Source organism: Pongo abelii, chromosome 12, assembly GCF_028885655.2.
Source record: "Pongo abelii isolate AG06213 chromosome 12, NHGRI_mPonAbe1-v2.0_pri, whole genome shotgun sequence".
In the NCBI taxonomy this organism is placed as follows: Eukaryota; Metazoa; Chordata; class Mammalia; order Primates; family Hominidae; genus Pongo; species Pongo abelii.
The window spans coordinates 101,877,421-101,894,342 of record NC_071997.2 but is presented as its reverse complement, the minus strand read 5'-3'; the positions used below and the strand labels follow the sequence as shown (position 1 = coordinate 101,894,342).

The window sequence follows — 16,922 nt, the reverse complement described above, 5'->3', positions numbered from 1 at the left end:
ATAAAAGAGTGAACATAAAACACATAAACATAGCATTGGCACGTAATAGCAGCTCACTAAATGCTACATCCCCTCTCCCTTCCCTACCTAACAAATGACCCATGATGAATGACTCTGAGTCAGTGGGGCTAACCAGTTGTGAGTGACGTAGAATTACTCAGTTTTAAAAGTCAGCTTATGAAAGGGTTTTCCACAAGGGACTTCAAATGTGTTTGTCACATTTTCTTTCTGATAAGATGAGTTGTTATTTTATCTTCAGTGTGAGAGGCAGCAGAGCCTAGAACCAGAACCCAGAACTCAAGAGTGGACTTCTTGGACTTGAATTTCACTTCTACTACAAATTGTGACTTTGGACAAGTTACTTAACCTGCTTGGTTCTCAAGTTACTCACTTCTAAGATGGAGATAATAACAGTAGCTATTATTATATAGCTACTATTTTTATGTGCATTGACTAAGGTAAATTCCTTAAAACTGTAAGAACAATGCTGGGGACCAAGCAAGCACTGTATAAGTGGTTGCTATGCTACTAGTATTTCTCGTGTGTGTGTGTGTGTGTGTGTTTTGCAATTAAGAAATTAAGCCTGGTTATTGGATACTCAAATGCATCAATTAAATATGGGTGCCATGAAGGAATTTACCCAGTAAGCTCAGCAGGATCTACTTGGCATGAAGGCCATTCTCTCACCTTGCTCCATCTTTCCCCCTCCCTCTTCTCCTCTGTCTCCCACATCCATCCCCACAATTGGAAAAATAGCCATTGTCTATTTTTTTTGCTCTGACTGTCAGTAACATAGTTCAGGTCTCACATCTCTGGAGTCTTTAACAGGCCCTGCCTTCTCAGAATCTCACTTGCAAAACACCTTCCTCCATGCTACTCAGTCAATCTTCCTCTTCTTACATCCTTCTTACAATGCTACTCCCTTGCTCCAAAGCCTTCAGTGGCTCACCGCTACTTTACTCAATTAAGTGCAGAATCCTCTGCCTTGCATTCAAGCTCCCCTTCCCAGCTTTACCTGCCCCCCACTTTTTTCCATGTGTCCTACACCACAGGCTTGTTGATTTGCTCTCCATTCTCTGAGAAAAGGCCTGCCCTTTCTTGTTTCTGTGCTTGTGCTCTCGTTGTTCTTACCTCCTAGGACGCATGTGGACCAGGTGTCCAGAGCAAGGGGACAGGAGGTAAAGGATCCAAAGCTCCAGTGGGTCGAAGACTCCTGCCCCGGGTTTGGCAAGATGAAGCAGACCCCACACCCCAAACAGATGACCCCTGGGTAGGCAGTAGAAGCCCAGGCTGGACTCTGGCACATCTGGGGTAGCTCCCAAACCGAAAATCATGCAGGTGCCAGGCTGAAGAGAGGTAGAATTCAGGCGCGAGAGCTGAACTCGTGGGTCAGACCATAAGTTTCTAACTAAGGGTAAGAAGCAGAGCTGGAGCTGGTGATATTCCCTAAATGTTGGTGACAGGCATGGCCTCCCCATGAGAAGAAGGGAGCTTCTGGGGGTGCTGAGCCCCGCCTCCAGGTCCTTTTGTGGTGTCTCCTGCCGTTTTCTTCGGCAATGCACGGACACTGCGCATGGCGTGGCTTCTCCACAAGGCTCAGCAGAGGAGGCCGGGACCTGTTTCCTGTGCAGAGGCAGGAAAGGAACACAGACCGCTGGGACTGCCTAAGAACTGCATGCAACGAAAGGGCGCAAACCAGCAGGGGACACCATTCCCAGAGCTGATCCTTACTGCCCTTTTCTGTTTACTTTCCCTCCTGATCTCATCCCGTTTGGGACCAATGAGCAGTGCTTGCAGGGTCTGAGTCTTCTCCAGGACTCCATGCCCCAGGCAACCCCACAGGGGAGTCTCAGCCTGGCCTCTAATGGACCTCTGAGGATTGAAGAATGCAATGAACTGAAGGTTTTTGTCCCCCCAAACTCATATGTTAAAATCCTAACTCCCAAGGTGAGGGTGTTAAGGAGTGCAGCCTTGGGGAGATGATTAGATCACGAGGGTGGAGCTCCTGTGAGTGGGATTAGTGCCCTTATAAAAGGGACCCCCAGAGAGTGAACTCTCTCGTCCTCATTTTGCCAAGTGAGGACACAGGGAGAAAGTGGGCCCTCATCAGATACCGAATGTGTAGGGACCTTAATCTTGGACTTCCCAGCCTCCAGAACTATGAGAAATATATGTTTCTTTGTTAAAACCACCCAGGGTATGACATGTTATAGCAGCTTGCACAGACTCAGACAAGGGGTCATCCCTCGACACTCACAGACTCTGCCCTCCGCTCTAGGACCTGATGTTTAATTCTCACGATGAACTACAAGGATGACAAACATTTCTGAGGACATATATATGTGCCTGGCTCTGTACTGAGAAGCTCATATGAATCATTTCAATCAATCTCACGGTAAAATTATGAGGCAGGTGTGATTATTAGCTCCTTGAGAGAGGAGAAAAATTGAGTTCAGTTAAGTAAAGTAACTTGCTCTTAGTCACACAGCTGAGAACTAGAGGAGCCAGGGTTTGAACCTGTATTATCTACCACCAGAGCCCATAGGACTAGCCTTTATGCTTTAGCGGGGCATGTCAATCAAAGTGAAAGAGAAGCTCAGGCTCACAGAAAGGCTTTTTGCTTTAAGTCAGGGTAGGAAAGATGTTTCTGCCACTCAGTTGCTGGGGAGGGGTTGGCAGAGGGGGAGGCAAAGTGATCAAGAAGGGAAGGGGAATCGAGGTGAGGGGCAGCCTTGGAGGAGACTCTGGAGGCAAAGAAGAGGGAGCTCATTCTGGATGTCCTCAAACTCTTCCACTATTGGAGAAGAAAAGCTATTTTCAGTGAAACGAAAGGAATTTGGGGCCTGGGTAGAATGGAGAGGCGCCATCTTGCTGTAGGAACAGGCCTGGGACATCTCTTGAGCTGAAACGCAGGCTTGCAGAATAAAATAGAAGGCCCAGCCGAGCTCTGTTGCCGCCCTCCATCTGCACACCTCAGTGCTATTAATGAGAACAGCTTTTGGAAAGAGCTTCATCTCTCTGTTGACTCCTATTTAGCCTCTGGCTGTCAGGTCACACATGGTCACACTAAAAGCATCCTGCAGGATGAATGGAGGCGGGAACCCATTTTCCTTCCTTCATCCCAGGAACGGGTGAAGCTCCGTTGTTGAAGCTGCTTTGTCTTCCAGAGGGAAGGACCCACCACCCCCTCACCAATGGTAGCCCGTTGCCCCAGCACTGTGGCTGGCCCAGGGAAGGCTCCGCTCTAGGAAGCTGGAATTTCTTGGAGGACCATCCAGCTGGCCATCTCTAGGGGCACTCACCGCTCCTTGCTGCATCTGGACAGTGAGTTATTGCAGCCTGTTATCTTCAGTAGCAGGTGCAGGCATTCTGGGCTGCTCCTTCCTGCAGTGAGGCCAGGTAATATTTACTGGCTCAAATGAATAAGGTAACCAGCCCTGACACAGCACAGAAGATGCGTCTCTCACCCAAGGTTGTTTTTTTCTTTTCTCCTTCTTTCTTCCTTCATTATGTTTGTAATTTTGTTTTATTATTTCCCATTGGAAAGCTGTGAAATGAAAATGATGCAATCTACTGCTGTGAAATAATGTCGTGCTCAAGTCCTTTTCCAATAAGCCCTGAGGTTTGCACTGTGACGGCTTCATTAAATTAGTCGGCTCCATGGCAAATGGAAAAGTGCTCAGAGCTTTGGAGTCTGCTAATCCAAGTTGGGCTGCCACAGTCCACAGACCACGAGGGAGCTCGGGCGGTTAGCTCTGGATGATGCGGGAGAAGAGGCTCCCATCTGCCACGTGGGGCATCACAGAGGCCACGTCTGCACAGCTGCTAGGCTTTTCATATAACCCACAAACCTTCACCATACCCCTATGTGCCAGATGCTGTCCTGGGTGCTAAGAGAATGGATGGATTAGGGCAGGATGATGGCTCAATGTGTGGAGTTGGGGAAAGCAAGGGCACTTAACTCTACTATGGGTAAACTGTGGTGGGCCACAGGTACAAGTTGGACCTTTCTTTGAAGGCCAGCCAGGACTCGGGTTGCCAGATGTGAGTGAATCTGCCTGAGATTCACGCAGGTGAAATACAGGCTTCCCCTCAACCCTTCCATCACCATCCCCCAGAGTTTATAAGAACAAATTCTCTCTTTTTGGGCTCCACTGAAGTGTTAAAGACTTCCATTACTGATAGTTCTTTCCAGTTAGCATTTTCAGTATTAAACTCTGTCATTATGAAGTAAAATATGCATGATCCCTAAATCTATGTGTATTACAACAAGATTTTTATTGTTATAAATTTGTCTTCTCGGTCCTCTGTTTCTGCTTTTGCTGTCTTTTTAAAACTCTAACGTTTGATAACTGTAGCCAGGAGGTAATTAGAAAGTGGTACTAAAGAATCACAGGCTTATTCTCTCACTCATTCATAGAAATTTATTGAGTGTCTACAATAAGATATGGTCCCACAGCCGGTGGGAAAGACAGCGGTGACAGCTAATTACAGCACTAAGGGATTTTGGTCTGAGCTGGCACAGGGAGCTCCCTTTCCCCCACATATATAAATATTGGATAAAACAATTTGAAATCACAGCTGCATTTGAAAGGAAAAAGGGAGAAATTTCAGATTCTAAAAACAAATGGGAATTCAGAGTCAGAGTCATGAATGAGCGCTGAAGGGGAATTGAAGCCAGGTGCATATCAACAGGGCTGGGGCTTTAGTACCCAGGCAGGGGAAGATGTGAAAACCACAGCCTCTTGGGTGGCAGAGGCCAGAAATGGGGCCCTACTATCGTTGTATGTTTAGAGAGGCTAGACACACCCCATCCACCAGCTGGATGAGTGGTGATGGCATGGAGCAGGACTAAAATTTTGGGTAGAAAAATGACAATCTGGGAAAGATCAAAATCCAAGCTTGTGCCAAGTAATAGAGGTGGGGTCCAAATTCTCATCACTCACAGTGTGGAAACCACCAACAGAGAAATCAATGCATAAGTCCATTTGGAGTCTATGAAACCTACTAGGACCCCGGCAGAGGCAAAGGCAAACCTTCCCTGAGGCATGCCTCCACAAGCGGGGGCACCTGGGATACCTAGAGGAAGAAACTCCTGCTGAAAATGAGCTCACAGGGAGAAATTACAAAGTACAGAAGGAAACTGTGAGTGAGTCTCAGATCACTCAAGAGAGTGAGTCTCAGATCCAACATGGCACCAGTCTCAGCCACCCATATTGAGCTCAGATTTACCTAAAAACTCCCATTTCTCCCCATTCACTCAACACCATCGTGACTTCAACTCTAATCCAAATAGCAGAGCATGCCTGCTATGCCTATATGTGTACACACACACACAACATATATATATGCCAACATGTGTACACAGACACACAACATATATATATATATTCATATATATATATGAGTATATATATGCTCATATATGTGTGTGTGTATATATGTGTGTGTATATATATAAATTCCATTTCCTTTAATACATATATATGAGTATATATATGCTCATATATGTGTGTATGATGTATGTGTGTATATGTATGTGTGTGTGTATATATATATACAAATTCCATTTCCTTTAATACACACATCACACCAATAAAACACTCAGATGTGCATACTGTTTCCACTACCAGATGCAACCTTGGGGGAAGGGGCTTCTGCCACACCTGGTCGCCTCCTCACCTGTCAGGATGGTGAGACTGCTCTAGGGTGATGACTCTCCAAGCATGGTTTGAGGTCTAAATCTTGTGAGCCTTTAAGATCCTTAGAGTGTCGGTCTTTTTTGTTGTCATAGGCCGATACCATTTGACAAACTTTCACCTTCACTCACAGCTACTGGTGACCTACTAAGTGTGCTAGTCCAAGTTACTACCTTTTGGCATTCAAACTCAGTATTCGGATTTGACTGAGGGCTGTCATTCAGCATCTACCAAAACATCAGACAGCCAGGGAAAGCTTGGCCACACACATTCTCTGCTGCACACCTGCAGGCAAAGGCATCCCTGGGGCTGGAGAATGTCACTATCCCATCCAGTGATTGTCAACTTTGCCTCGAATTGGTGGAGGTTCAGAATGGCTGCTTTGCTTGCTTTTAAATCCCCAACTCCTCTTGCTTTGGCTGCATCACCCTCAGGTTAGCGGCTAGAGAGCATTTGGATAACTCTGCACAGTTGCAGAGATTCCTATTTGCACCATCAGAGTTTTGAACCTCCATTTTCCACTAAGGAGGCTTTAAGATGCAGGCACAGCAGCTCACATGAGAGCCATCCCATCTCCTTTGGCAGATTACCCTCCACATCCTTTAAGGTGACTCTTCATTATCACCCCAAGGGCTTTGGCTATAAGAGGGAGGCCAGGGGGACAACTAAGTCACATCAAAATAGGCTGAGATAAGGTGTGTTTGCCCCCCTGGGGCTGAGGCCTTTATTCCTTTGCCCCCATTCCTTTGGGTGTTTGAGAAACACCCAACACCACCAGCATTCTGTGACTTTACAGGCGAAGGAAAACATAAATAATGTCACTTGTCTCAGACAAGGAATAGTTTTTCAATCATCCATTTAGGAAAACACCCACTGAGAGGCTGAAGTGCCCAGCCCAGCAGTGGGGATAAAGAAGAGATAACTTTCTTGCCACCAGGGAGCTCAAAGACATGCACATACACTGAGGGCGACAGAGGACAGATGAGGACAATCCCAGGCCCTCTTCTATTTATTTTAGTGCAGTACTTGTTTCACTACATAGGGGAGAGGTTGCTGGTGAACATGCCTGTTCTCGTTCTTCTCTGCAGGCCTGGTTTCAACAGAGCCTGGACACAGAGCTTACGAGCCATCAGAATGTCTTCTATAGATGGCCTTATTTACCCACGACCTCCCTTCTCTTTCCCAGTGTGGAGCAAAACTGCTTCAACAAAAGAGGCACATCGTAACTACGGGAGGCCACAAGAGCATTGCAGAAACAAACAGATCCAACACCAGAGGAGCTTCTGGGGCTGCACACACTCGACTCTTTACTTTCCAAGTCTATAGCAGTCTTCAGTAATGGATTTTATAATGATGAGCTTGAACTAATTACCATCACTGAAGGGCTTTCTGGATGAAGGGGAAACAGATACCTGCTTAGAATATAATAGTTCCTGTGGTTGGCAGATTCTAAAATGGCTCCCAGCAATCGCTGCCTCCTGACATTAATTCTTTCTTTTGAGTGCGGGCTACACCTGATGCCTTGCTTCTCTAAAATAAAATATGCCAAAAGCAAGGGCAAGTAACTTATAACTGAGATGAGTTTATAAAAGGCTGTGACTTCCGTCTTGGTGGCATGGGCTTACTTGCCTGGGTGAAGCAAGCGGTGATGCTGGAGAGGCCCACATGGCAGGGGACTGAGGGCAGCCTCTGGCCAACAGCCTGCGAGGAACCAAATCCTGCCAACAACTGCTGAGTGAGCTTGGAACAGATCCTGCTCCAGTTGAACCTTAAGACAACTGTGACCCTGGCCAACACTTTAATGGCAGCCTTGTAAGACACCCTGAAGCAGAGGATCTCACTAAGATATGCCTGTATCCTTGACCCACAAAAGCCGTACGGGAATAGATGTGTGTTGCTTTAGGCTGCTAAATTTCAGGGTCATTTGTTATGCAGCAGTGGATAACAAAGTCAATTACCAAACAGCATGTAGGAAACTCACCTGGGCAGAGAAGGTATGGGCATGTTTTGGGAACTTCATATGGATTGGTTCTTCTCTTAAACCCTAGTTAATAAGAATGGACAACCACCATAAACTATTCCCAGGGCACACTAGTAAGCTGGGGATTTATTAGAGTTAGAAATTTCTATGCTAAAGGCCACAGGCCATAAAGCCCTAGCAGCCAGCGAGATCATCTAGGGTAATGTTTTTAAGCAAGGAGTGGTGTCAGAATCAGCTGAGATGTCTAGACCCTACCCCACACCTACTGAACCAGGATCTCCACAGGGAGCCTAGAGCTTCCAAGTTAGACAGTTCCCCAGAATGTGGCAAGTGTGCATCATCAATAGAAACCCCTGATCTGGTCCCACTCTCCTAATCTGACATAACAGGAAATGGTGGATCAAAGAAGTTATATGTCATTTTAAGATCCCACAGCTAGTTGGTGGCAGCCCAGGATAAGGGCACAGGTCTCCCATCTCCCTGTCTTCTTTGTCCAGTCTGCCACAGGTGCCCCCCACCCCATGCCCTTATTCCGTGAAGAGCTCAGCTTAGCCCTGAGCCAACATAAGAAGAAAACAGCAAGAGATGTCCAGAGACAACTTCTAAGTTTCTCTTTATTTCTTTTGAAAACAACCTCCATTCTTCATCTCTCAATGTAGTCCCGGCCTAGTGAAAAAGAAGGCTTTTCTCTCTGGCCTCCAGAGAGTGCTTCCTTTGTAAGAAAAGGAACATTAAACACTTCCCATTAGGTTTCTGTCTCCAGATACCAATCAGGGAAAGACTGGCCAGGACTGGAATTTAACGGCTTTGAGAACATGTGGGATTTGTCTCTGAGCCCCATTGGCTTGTGATGTTTTCCTCTGTCCTCCCTGAGACAGTTGCTCCTGTCCTGGGGGGCTCTGCCTCCACCTCCCAGCCCAGGATGTCTGAGGTGGTTGTGGGCTGCTTGCTGCCCAGTTTCCAGTCTGTTCTGGTCCAGGGAAGCACCACCTCATGGCCCTCGCTGCTTCTGGCAGGGGTCCTCAAGAGCTCACCATGTCCCAGTGCTGGCTCATAAGTGAGGACTCACATGGGTTGACGACGATTTCCTTGCTGTTTTCGGTGCCATCACCGAACATATCTGTATCGAGGCAGAGGTGGGATGCTATGTGCTCTATGTGGGAACCAGTTTTGGTCCATTGCTGGTAAGACAAAGAGGAGAGTGAATGAACTAGGTGCCATCAGTAATAGAGGAGTTCTGGCATTATCAGAAAGGTAGGTGCCTCATGTCTAGGGTCACTCAGAGACTTGATTTCATGGTTTCATAAGCACTAAAACTGCAACTAATTGCTCTGCCAGGTATTATTGTTGGTTTCTTTTTTTAAATTGGATTAAAAAAAGTTAAAAGTAAAATCAATATGTTTACTAGGAAAACTCATTAGGAGGCAATAACTTTCCAAGCAGTAGCCCAGAAAACGTGAAGCGAGTTAGTCACAGGAGCAACCTAAGAAACGATCCACACTCAGCATCTGCATGATGGCAGAGAAGTGGGGAAGAGCTGGGAGCAGCGAGCGTGATGGCAGGAGGGGCTGGGGGCTTCTTCAAAATGTGTCAGCACACGAGGGGCCAGAGCAGAGAGGCGGGTCTCATGCAGCAGGTTCTCACACTTGACCTCGCATGACAGAGGAGGGACTGGACACATCAGGGGAAGCACCCCAGAGAGGGCACTGAGCACGTTACTGCCAAGAGACAGTCACAGCTGCCCTGTGTAGTGGACATTCTCAACCCCATTTCAGAGAGGAGGAAATGGACATCCAGAGAGGTCCAGTAACCTGCCATGGGTCACACAGCCTGTAAACCATAACAGGCATTTGAATCTTGTTCTCTCTAACACCAATACCCAGTTGGCAAGAAACTGACTGGAGACATCACTTTGCTGCTAGAGGAACTGGGCATTTGGTGCATCCAGAATGCTAGGAAGTTTGGGGGACACACTGCCAGAGCCCAGGGCCCTGAAGGCAAGGGTCAAGTCTTGCTCATCGTTGTGACCCTGAGATCCTTGTTTGGGATCCCAGGTGGGGAACAGAGCAATGATAGGAAAGCAGAAGATGAGTGGGCATGGTGTGGTCAGCAGAAATCAATAGGCTTTCATGGGGCAGGCTGACCAGTGAGGGTGGATGTTGCCATTGCTGCTGGCATCACAGAGGGGATCCCAGGCAGCACTTTCCCTCCCTCTCCTGACCTCTCTTATCAACTCTTCCTCTTCTAACAATTTCTCTCTTTTCCTGCTCATGAGACTAAGCCCTCAACAGGCAGTTACATTACAGAGATGGCCACATCCCAGGGACCTGCTGAGCACCTACCTGTCTGTCATCTCCATTCTTGCAAAGGACAAGAACCACTGGGGCGCCAGGGAACAAGGTGATGACCGACAGGCACAGCTCCTCCTGGAGGATCTGCTGGGTGTACGTGAAGGCCCACACCTGGGGAGAAAGAGACCAGGAAGGTTTGTTCAGGATCCAGGAAGCCACTACTCGTGGGATACAACCATACTTATGGGTGTGATTAGCATAGTTGGTAAGAAGCACCAAGGGTCCCAGTAGGCAATGATCATCAAGGTTACCTTGGAAAATGCTACTCAAGTGCCAGAGACTCGGAGGTCATATCTCCATGGAAATCTCCATCCCATACCCCATGAAGGGGCCTGGGCCTGGGCCATTCAGGCTGCCTCTGGGAGTCCTGAACAACTCTGGGCTTTGGGCAGGAGCCTGAACAACAACCCCAGCTGAGCTGTGTGCTCCAGTTTCTGTTTGGAGAAAACATCTCGAGGGGGTCTGTTCCCAGCACTTGACATTTCAAGCAGCCATCTAGCAGGTCAACTCCCCACCCCTCCATACCAGTACCTTTAGACTCTCCCCTGTTCCTTGAAAGGGAGTCTGAGTCAGTGTCTAGAGCACATGAGACTAGAGCACATGAGAGTTATGACAAGAGGCAAATGGAGGGGCAAATGGCACAAGTGTTCCAAGGGAATGAATAAAGAAGGGTCTAGGGAAAGAAGAATGTTATGAGGATTCAAATTATTTCAGGAGGGTGCATGTGCCAGGATAATAGATCTTTTGGCCCCTGAGCTCTTGCAGGGAGAGAAGCTGAGAAATTGGATTGACAAGCAGAGTTCTGTTGGCATCAGGAAGAAGGGCATGCTGTGTCATTCATTATGAGGAATGATTCCAACATTTTTCCTCCAAAGTACCAGAGATCACAGAGTAACTGGCTTATGAAGCCACAAGCACTTCCCAGTTCTTAAGTCAGTAGGGCAGAAAGTACTGGCATAAGCGGTTTTTTCCCCCAGGTTGTAAAATAAGGTAACATTTACCCTTTGCCTCCATCTGGGGGCAAAGAAGATGATTCCTGAATTGGGTCCCCTGGGGAAGCTGCAGAGGATCCTTTGAGGGCTGTGTCTGTTTCCACTACATCCCTGAAACAAGTTGACCCTGAGCCTCTGGACCAGGTTACTTATTGGCTACTTCCCCTTGGCCCAAGAATGAAAAAGTCCACTTAGCAGGCCAGCCTCCTACTCTAGGATAAGATGTCCCCCAGGCAGACATGGTGGTCATCTGTCTCTCGTTCCGTACCTTCCCTCCTGATCCCTGGTCCTCTCCTGACCTCCATGGGCTGCTGAAAGACTTTAATTGTTTTCTGGGACCTGGGTGGTTTGGAGGAACCACTCCCACAGGCTCAGGACCTTCTGCTGTCCTGAATACGTCCACCTTGAGTCAACCTGACTTGCTGGACAATGACGCTTGGCTCTCTTGATCTGGGGCTCACCAGCCTAGTGGGAGAATGGCTCCTGCATAAGGATTCTTTTATCCCTTTGCAAACTGTTGGTGTTGGGAGAAGACCTAGATCAGAAAGTACTCCCTGGGGAAAGATGCAAATATAGATGAAACAAGACTGTCCGTGAGTCTTGTTCTTACAGCAGGGCAATGGGTACATGGGCGTTCTTTATACTATTCGACTTCTGTATCTATAGATATTTGAAATTTTCTATAATAAAAAGTCATGAGATATATTCCTTGGGACATATCAAGAAGTTCTTCTCTGGCCTTGTGAACATCACATTCCACACATCCCATTTGCCTTTCTCCAAGATAAGCTGAAAGGGGAAAGAAGTCTGTCCGCACAGAGGTGGTGCAATGACCAGGCTGCTGCTGCTGCTGCTGCTGCTAATAAGAGCTGACATTTATTGAGTGCTTATGATGTTCCCAGCATTATCCTGACAACTTTGCACAGATTGATTAATTTTCATAAGAATCCTATTAACTAGGTATTACTATTATCCTCATTTTATAGATGATGAAACCAAGGCTTGGAGAGGCTATCCAAAGTCATACACCAGCAAGTGGCCCCCACACCAACTTTCTCCAGCAGCTCTGCTCTTGCTGATGCTGGAGAGTCAGGGCTGGCTCTGAGCTCTTTTAGATAACTTTAATCCAGGGAGAAGACACTTGTCCCTGAGATTCTTCTTCCAGGTTGTAAACATTAAAACCAAAGATCAGCTCCACCTTGACAGGGGACAGTGGCAAGAGATTCTTCTTCTTGGCCAGTTCCCAACGACAACCTTTATGAAAAGATGAACAAAGGTTGTACTCCCTTGCCAAGGTCTGGGGTGGGGCAGGCCAGAGAGTAGTGCCCTCTCTAATAGAGTAATTGGGCCATGAGTATGAATGGAGGCCCACACTCCTGATTCTACACCAGACCATAGGATACACACAGTGCTGGCTTCTAGCCTGAGCCACCCCCCCTTTTTCTTCCCCCACCTTGGCTGCATATCCAAGCTGAGTCATTCCCCTCTAAATGGTCTCCCTTGGACCTGGGGATGTGTGCTAGAGACACAGTCCACCCTCAGAGGGCAAACCCAGGGATGAGACCCACGCAGGGTTTTGAATTAGGCTGGGGCCATTTGGGTAGGGGATTCTGAAGTCCTAAATACCCAGAATGTGATCTAGAAGGTGGGTCTAGAATATTCCTTGGCCTGTGGGGAGGAGAGAGAAGGGCCAAAAGATCAAATGCAACAGCTGGACTACCAGGAAGCCATATGCCCTGAGAGCAGTACAACGGAAAGACGAAGTTCATTCTTTCTGACCCATTACCTGACTATAGAGTCTGTAGGGAACCACAAATTATTATTTCAAAAATAAATCCTGCCATTATCTTACAATCACCGTCATACAATGACATTGTGTTTTTTGTGTTAAAAGCATTAACTGATTAAATATAAAAGCCTCTTTTGAGAGCCCACTTTGCCATTTCTTCTTTTTTAATATCCTAGGGGTCTCAAAACTGGAAGTGCTGGATGGGTGGGTGGGTGGGCAGTTCTTTTGACATCCTTGACTCTTGTTGTCCACAGATGCCTTTCAGGAAGAAATGCATTTGGGCATCTGGTGTGTCCCCAGGCCGGGACCTGATGAAAACATCTCAAAGACCCCCAAGGAGAATGTGTGAACAGGCACAGCTAATGAAGCCCTCATGCTAAGTGGACTTTCCATCAGCTGGTATTTCCTGGCATTTCAATAACTTAGCCTCGTCATGTCCCAGAGGAAGGCTGATGTCTGGCCACATCTGAAAGAGGAGAGGAGGGAGGAGAAGCAGGAGACAGGAGCACGCAGGCGGGAAGCAAGGAGAGCATTTTCGGATTTCCATTCTGCAGCCTGTCAGACTTCCCAGAAGGGCCGTGATGAATGGGTTTATTAAAAGAAACCTACAGTTAGAAACAGACTCCAGGAAGGCAGCAGAGGTTGCTCAGCAGGTCTGGCCTGGATTCGCTGAGTGCTGGGCCCTCTGCTGGTGGCTTCATTTGGGGGCCTGGCAAAAGCCTAGCCCATGATGGAGGTCCTGTGGCAGGCCAGGTCTCCCTAACAGCTGAAAAGGCAGGCCTCCAAGACAATTGTTTCAGCCCTGACTGAGTGGGTAAGTTAAATGTTAAAGGCTGAAAGGGCCAGTGCCCTTTTACAAAGGCTTATATGTAACAAAAGCCCACCAAGAGTTTGTCTAGGCTTTTCCTGGGCCTCGAAGCATGACAAGATAATGAAGGAATTCTTAACAGGACCTGTTTAGGATTAAACAAGTTTTATTGGGGGTCTGAAGAAACTCCCCAGACCTCCACAAACAAGTTTTATTGGGGTCTGAAGGAACTCCCCCCAAACCTCCATGATTTAGCAGGAGACAAGATAAGAGTAATCACCCCTGGCACCTGGACCCATCTAGATTAAGTAAATTTACTGAGGCTCCAGGAGAAGGTCTTCAGGACTCAGACCTTAGTTATAGATTAAAAGAAGTTAATCACTTATGTCTTTAGATGAATGCACACTTACACGTAGACAAATAGCTTAGAAGATATATAAGCTCTGAAAAACTTTGTAATTTTGAGTTAGTCTGGCGATAATTTCCAGGTTTTCTCTCTGTGCCCGGTTACAGAAATAAACTCTCTTCTTTCCCAGTTCATCTGCATCTCATTATTGGGCCATGAGAATAAGCAGCCCAACCCTCGGTTTGGTCTGGGAACCGTCCCTCCTATCCCAAAGCTGTAGCCATGGAAGGGCAACCCAGAGACCGTCCTTGGTTGGTGTGGGTGGCCCCGCCCCCTCCACTGGGATAGGCCAGCTGGGGGCTGAGGAGGAGGGGAGTCACCAATGAATGAGGACGGGATCGACTGGGCCAGACAGCCTTAAAACCTTCTGTGCTCGGAGGACATGTCTGGAGATGGCCAGTGCTGGTGGGAGCAGGGAGGGGACAGGCAGGGGTCAGTAACCTTCTCTCTCTAGCAGATGCCAGTCTGGCCATAGCTGTGGAAGCTGGGATGCAGAGGGGCCACAGCTCCCAGCCTGGGACTTGTGGTCTTGCATGGGATGGCGAAGCAGGGATGAAGGATTGTCTTAAGAGGTAACTAAAAGAGGGCCAGGCGCGGTGGCTCTTGCCTGTAATCCCAGCACTTTGGGAGGCTGAGATGGGTGGATCACGAGGTCAGGAGTTTGAGACCAGCCTGGCTAATATGGTGAAACCCCATCTCTACCAAAGATACAAAAACTAGCCAGGTGTGGTGGCACGTGCCTGTAATCCCAGCTACTCAGGAGGCTGAAGAAGGAGAATTGCTGGAGCCTGGGAGTCAGAGGTTGCAGTGAGCTGAGATCATGCCATTGCACTCCAGCCTGGGCAAAAGAGTAAGACTCCGTCTCAAAAAAAAAAAAAAAAAAAAAAGAGGCAGGAGTGAGGACGAGCCTGGGCCCAGGCAGAGGGGCTGGTCTTGGAATGGCCCAGGGCCCCTACCTCTGGTAGGCAAGAAACAATCAGCCTAGAGCAGCGGCTCTCAACTCTCCCCACTCAGTGGACCTCTGGCAGTGTCTGCAGACATTTTTGGTTCTATGGCTGGGTGGAGGAGTGTTTCTAGCTGCCAGTAGGTGGGGTCAGGGATGCTGCTAAACATCCTATGCTGCACAGGACAACCCCTCAACAAAGAAGGATCTGGCCCTATTACCAGTAGTGCTGAGGGTTAGAAGCCCTAGTCTCACCTGAAGGGCTTGGGCTCTGCAGGTGGCAGGCCTGTATCTGAACCATGCCCTGGCATTACTCACATACCACCTGGGCAGTCTCTCCAAGCCTCCCTTTCCCCCTCTGTCAATACTCTCTCCAGGAGGGGTGACACCACCAGGCATGGGCAGGGCAGCACTGCTGGTTTTGTTGTAGTTAGACAGCCAAAGTGACACCTGCTTGTAAGAGACTCTTTCAAGGGCCAGGCCTGGTGCTAGTTGCTTCACATTCATTGTCTATTTAATTCTCATAATCACTACGGTTCCCGTTTTGTAGAAAGGGAGACTGAGGATCAAAGGGGCCAATGGTTACTCTGGCAATGCCAGAAGCAGACCCCAGGGTTGATTCTGAACTTGGCCTCTCCTTGGTGGGGTGGGACCTGAGCCAAGTATCCAGGGCCTTGAACATCTTAGTCCATACTGGGTACCTCCACAGTCCCTGAGACACAGCCTTGAAGCTCTCCCTTCAAACAAGGCATCTAGAATGGATGAGCCTGAATTCAAATGAACTGACCTCGTGATGCCTCTGGCTCTCTGAAGCATCAGCTGTAGTGATTGTACCAACTGTGACAACAGCACAAGTGCACGGATGGCTGTGCTGGGGTCTGCCTCGGCCCCTCCCTGGTGGAGGCTTTTTCTCCAGAGGCAGCAGGATGACCTGGTGGGCTCCTAGACACACCTCCTTCCATTGGAAACTTTGATGAACCCACTTTTGGGGTCTTTTCTTTATTTCCAGCCCATTCTGTCCTTTCCTCCCATGTGGCGAGATTACACTTATATGTGTGATTAAAGCCCACACTCAGTACATCTTTGTTGGGTCATGTTGTTGGATCCTGGGGTGATACCAGGGCTAGAATCCCCACAGAGCTGCCTATTAACCTGTGAATTTGAGCGAGTTACTCCACTCTGTACCACAGTTCCCTTGTATGTAAAATGAGGATGACATCAGTCTCTAAGAGGGTCACTGCAAGGAACAAATGGGTTAATACCTATCCCAGAGTGGTGCTTTCCATTAGCAAATGCTCAGTTGCTGTCTGCTGTGTTCACGATGGTGACCAGGGGAACCAACAAGAAGAGAGATGACCTTACAGACCTTCCGTTGGAATCCTGCCCAGGAGCTATGCTGGAGGCAGGGATGGAGCCATTCCCAAGGCTGTGTTCACAAAGCACAGAAAGGAAGGGTGGCATCGGGCAGGGAGGGTGGCATCGGGCAGGGAGGGTGGCATCGGGCAGGGAAGGTGGCATCGGGCAGGGAAGGTGGCATCAGGCAGGGAGGGTGGTATCAGGCAGGGAGGGTGGCATCGGGCAGGGAGGGTGGTGTGCAGGCAGCCTGTCCCACCAGCAGACTCAGGCTCACACACCTCGAGCCACCAGTGCCAGTCCAGGTTAGGGGGAGACTTTATCTTTACCTGACCACCCAGGGTACCCATCTTGCATGCTCCACAGCCAGTAGCCCACACACTGGGAGACAGGTAAAAGGACGAGCTAAAAATATATCTTATGTTTTTCCCCTTTCTTTAAATTGGGATGGAAACTAGATTGGTGGTGCATCTGTATTCTTTCTACCTTTCACAAATATTTTTCTAGAGTCCAATAAAGTCAAGAGGAAACTTGTTAACCTGGAGACTTCTCGGGCTTCACATGTTTACAAACGGATGATGTATTTCTCTCGCATTTCAC

General features: G+C 48.1%; 1 protein-coding gene across 2 annotated transcripts in view; it reads right to left on the bottom strand.

Annotated features, from left to right (window-relative positions):
• Positions 1-4,406: 4,406 nt before the first annotated feature.
• Positions 4,407-16,922, bottom strand: part of GALNT14 (polypeptide N-acetylgalactosaminyltransferase 14) — a 239,918-nt gene continuing 227,402 nt past the window's right edge. The window contains 2 exon segments of one of the 2 annotated variants that reach the window (NM_001131380.1): positions 4,407-8,861; positions 10,023-10,142. In NM_001131380.1, coding sequence (NP_001124852.1) covers positions 8,703-8,861; positions 10,023-10,142 — 279 coding nt within the window. In that variant the 3' untranslated portion in view covers positions 4,407-8,702. 2 annotated transcript variants of the gene reach the window in all.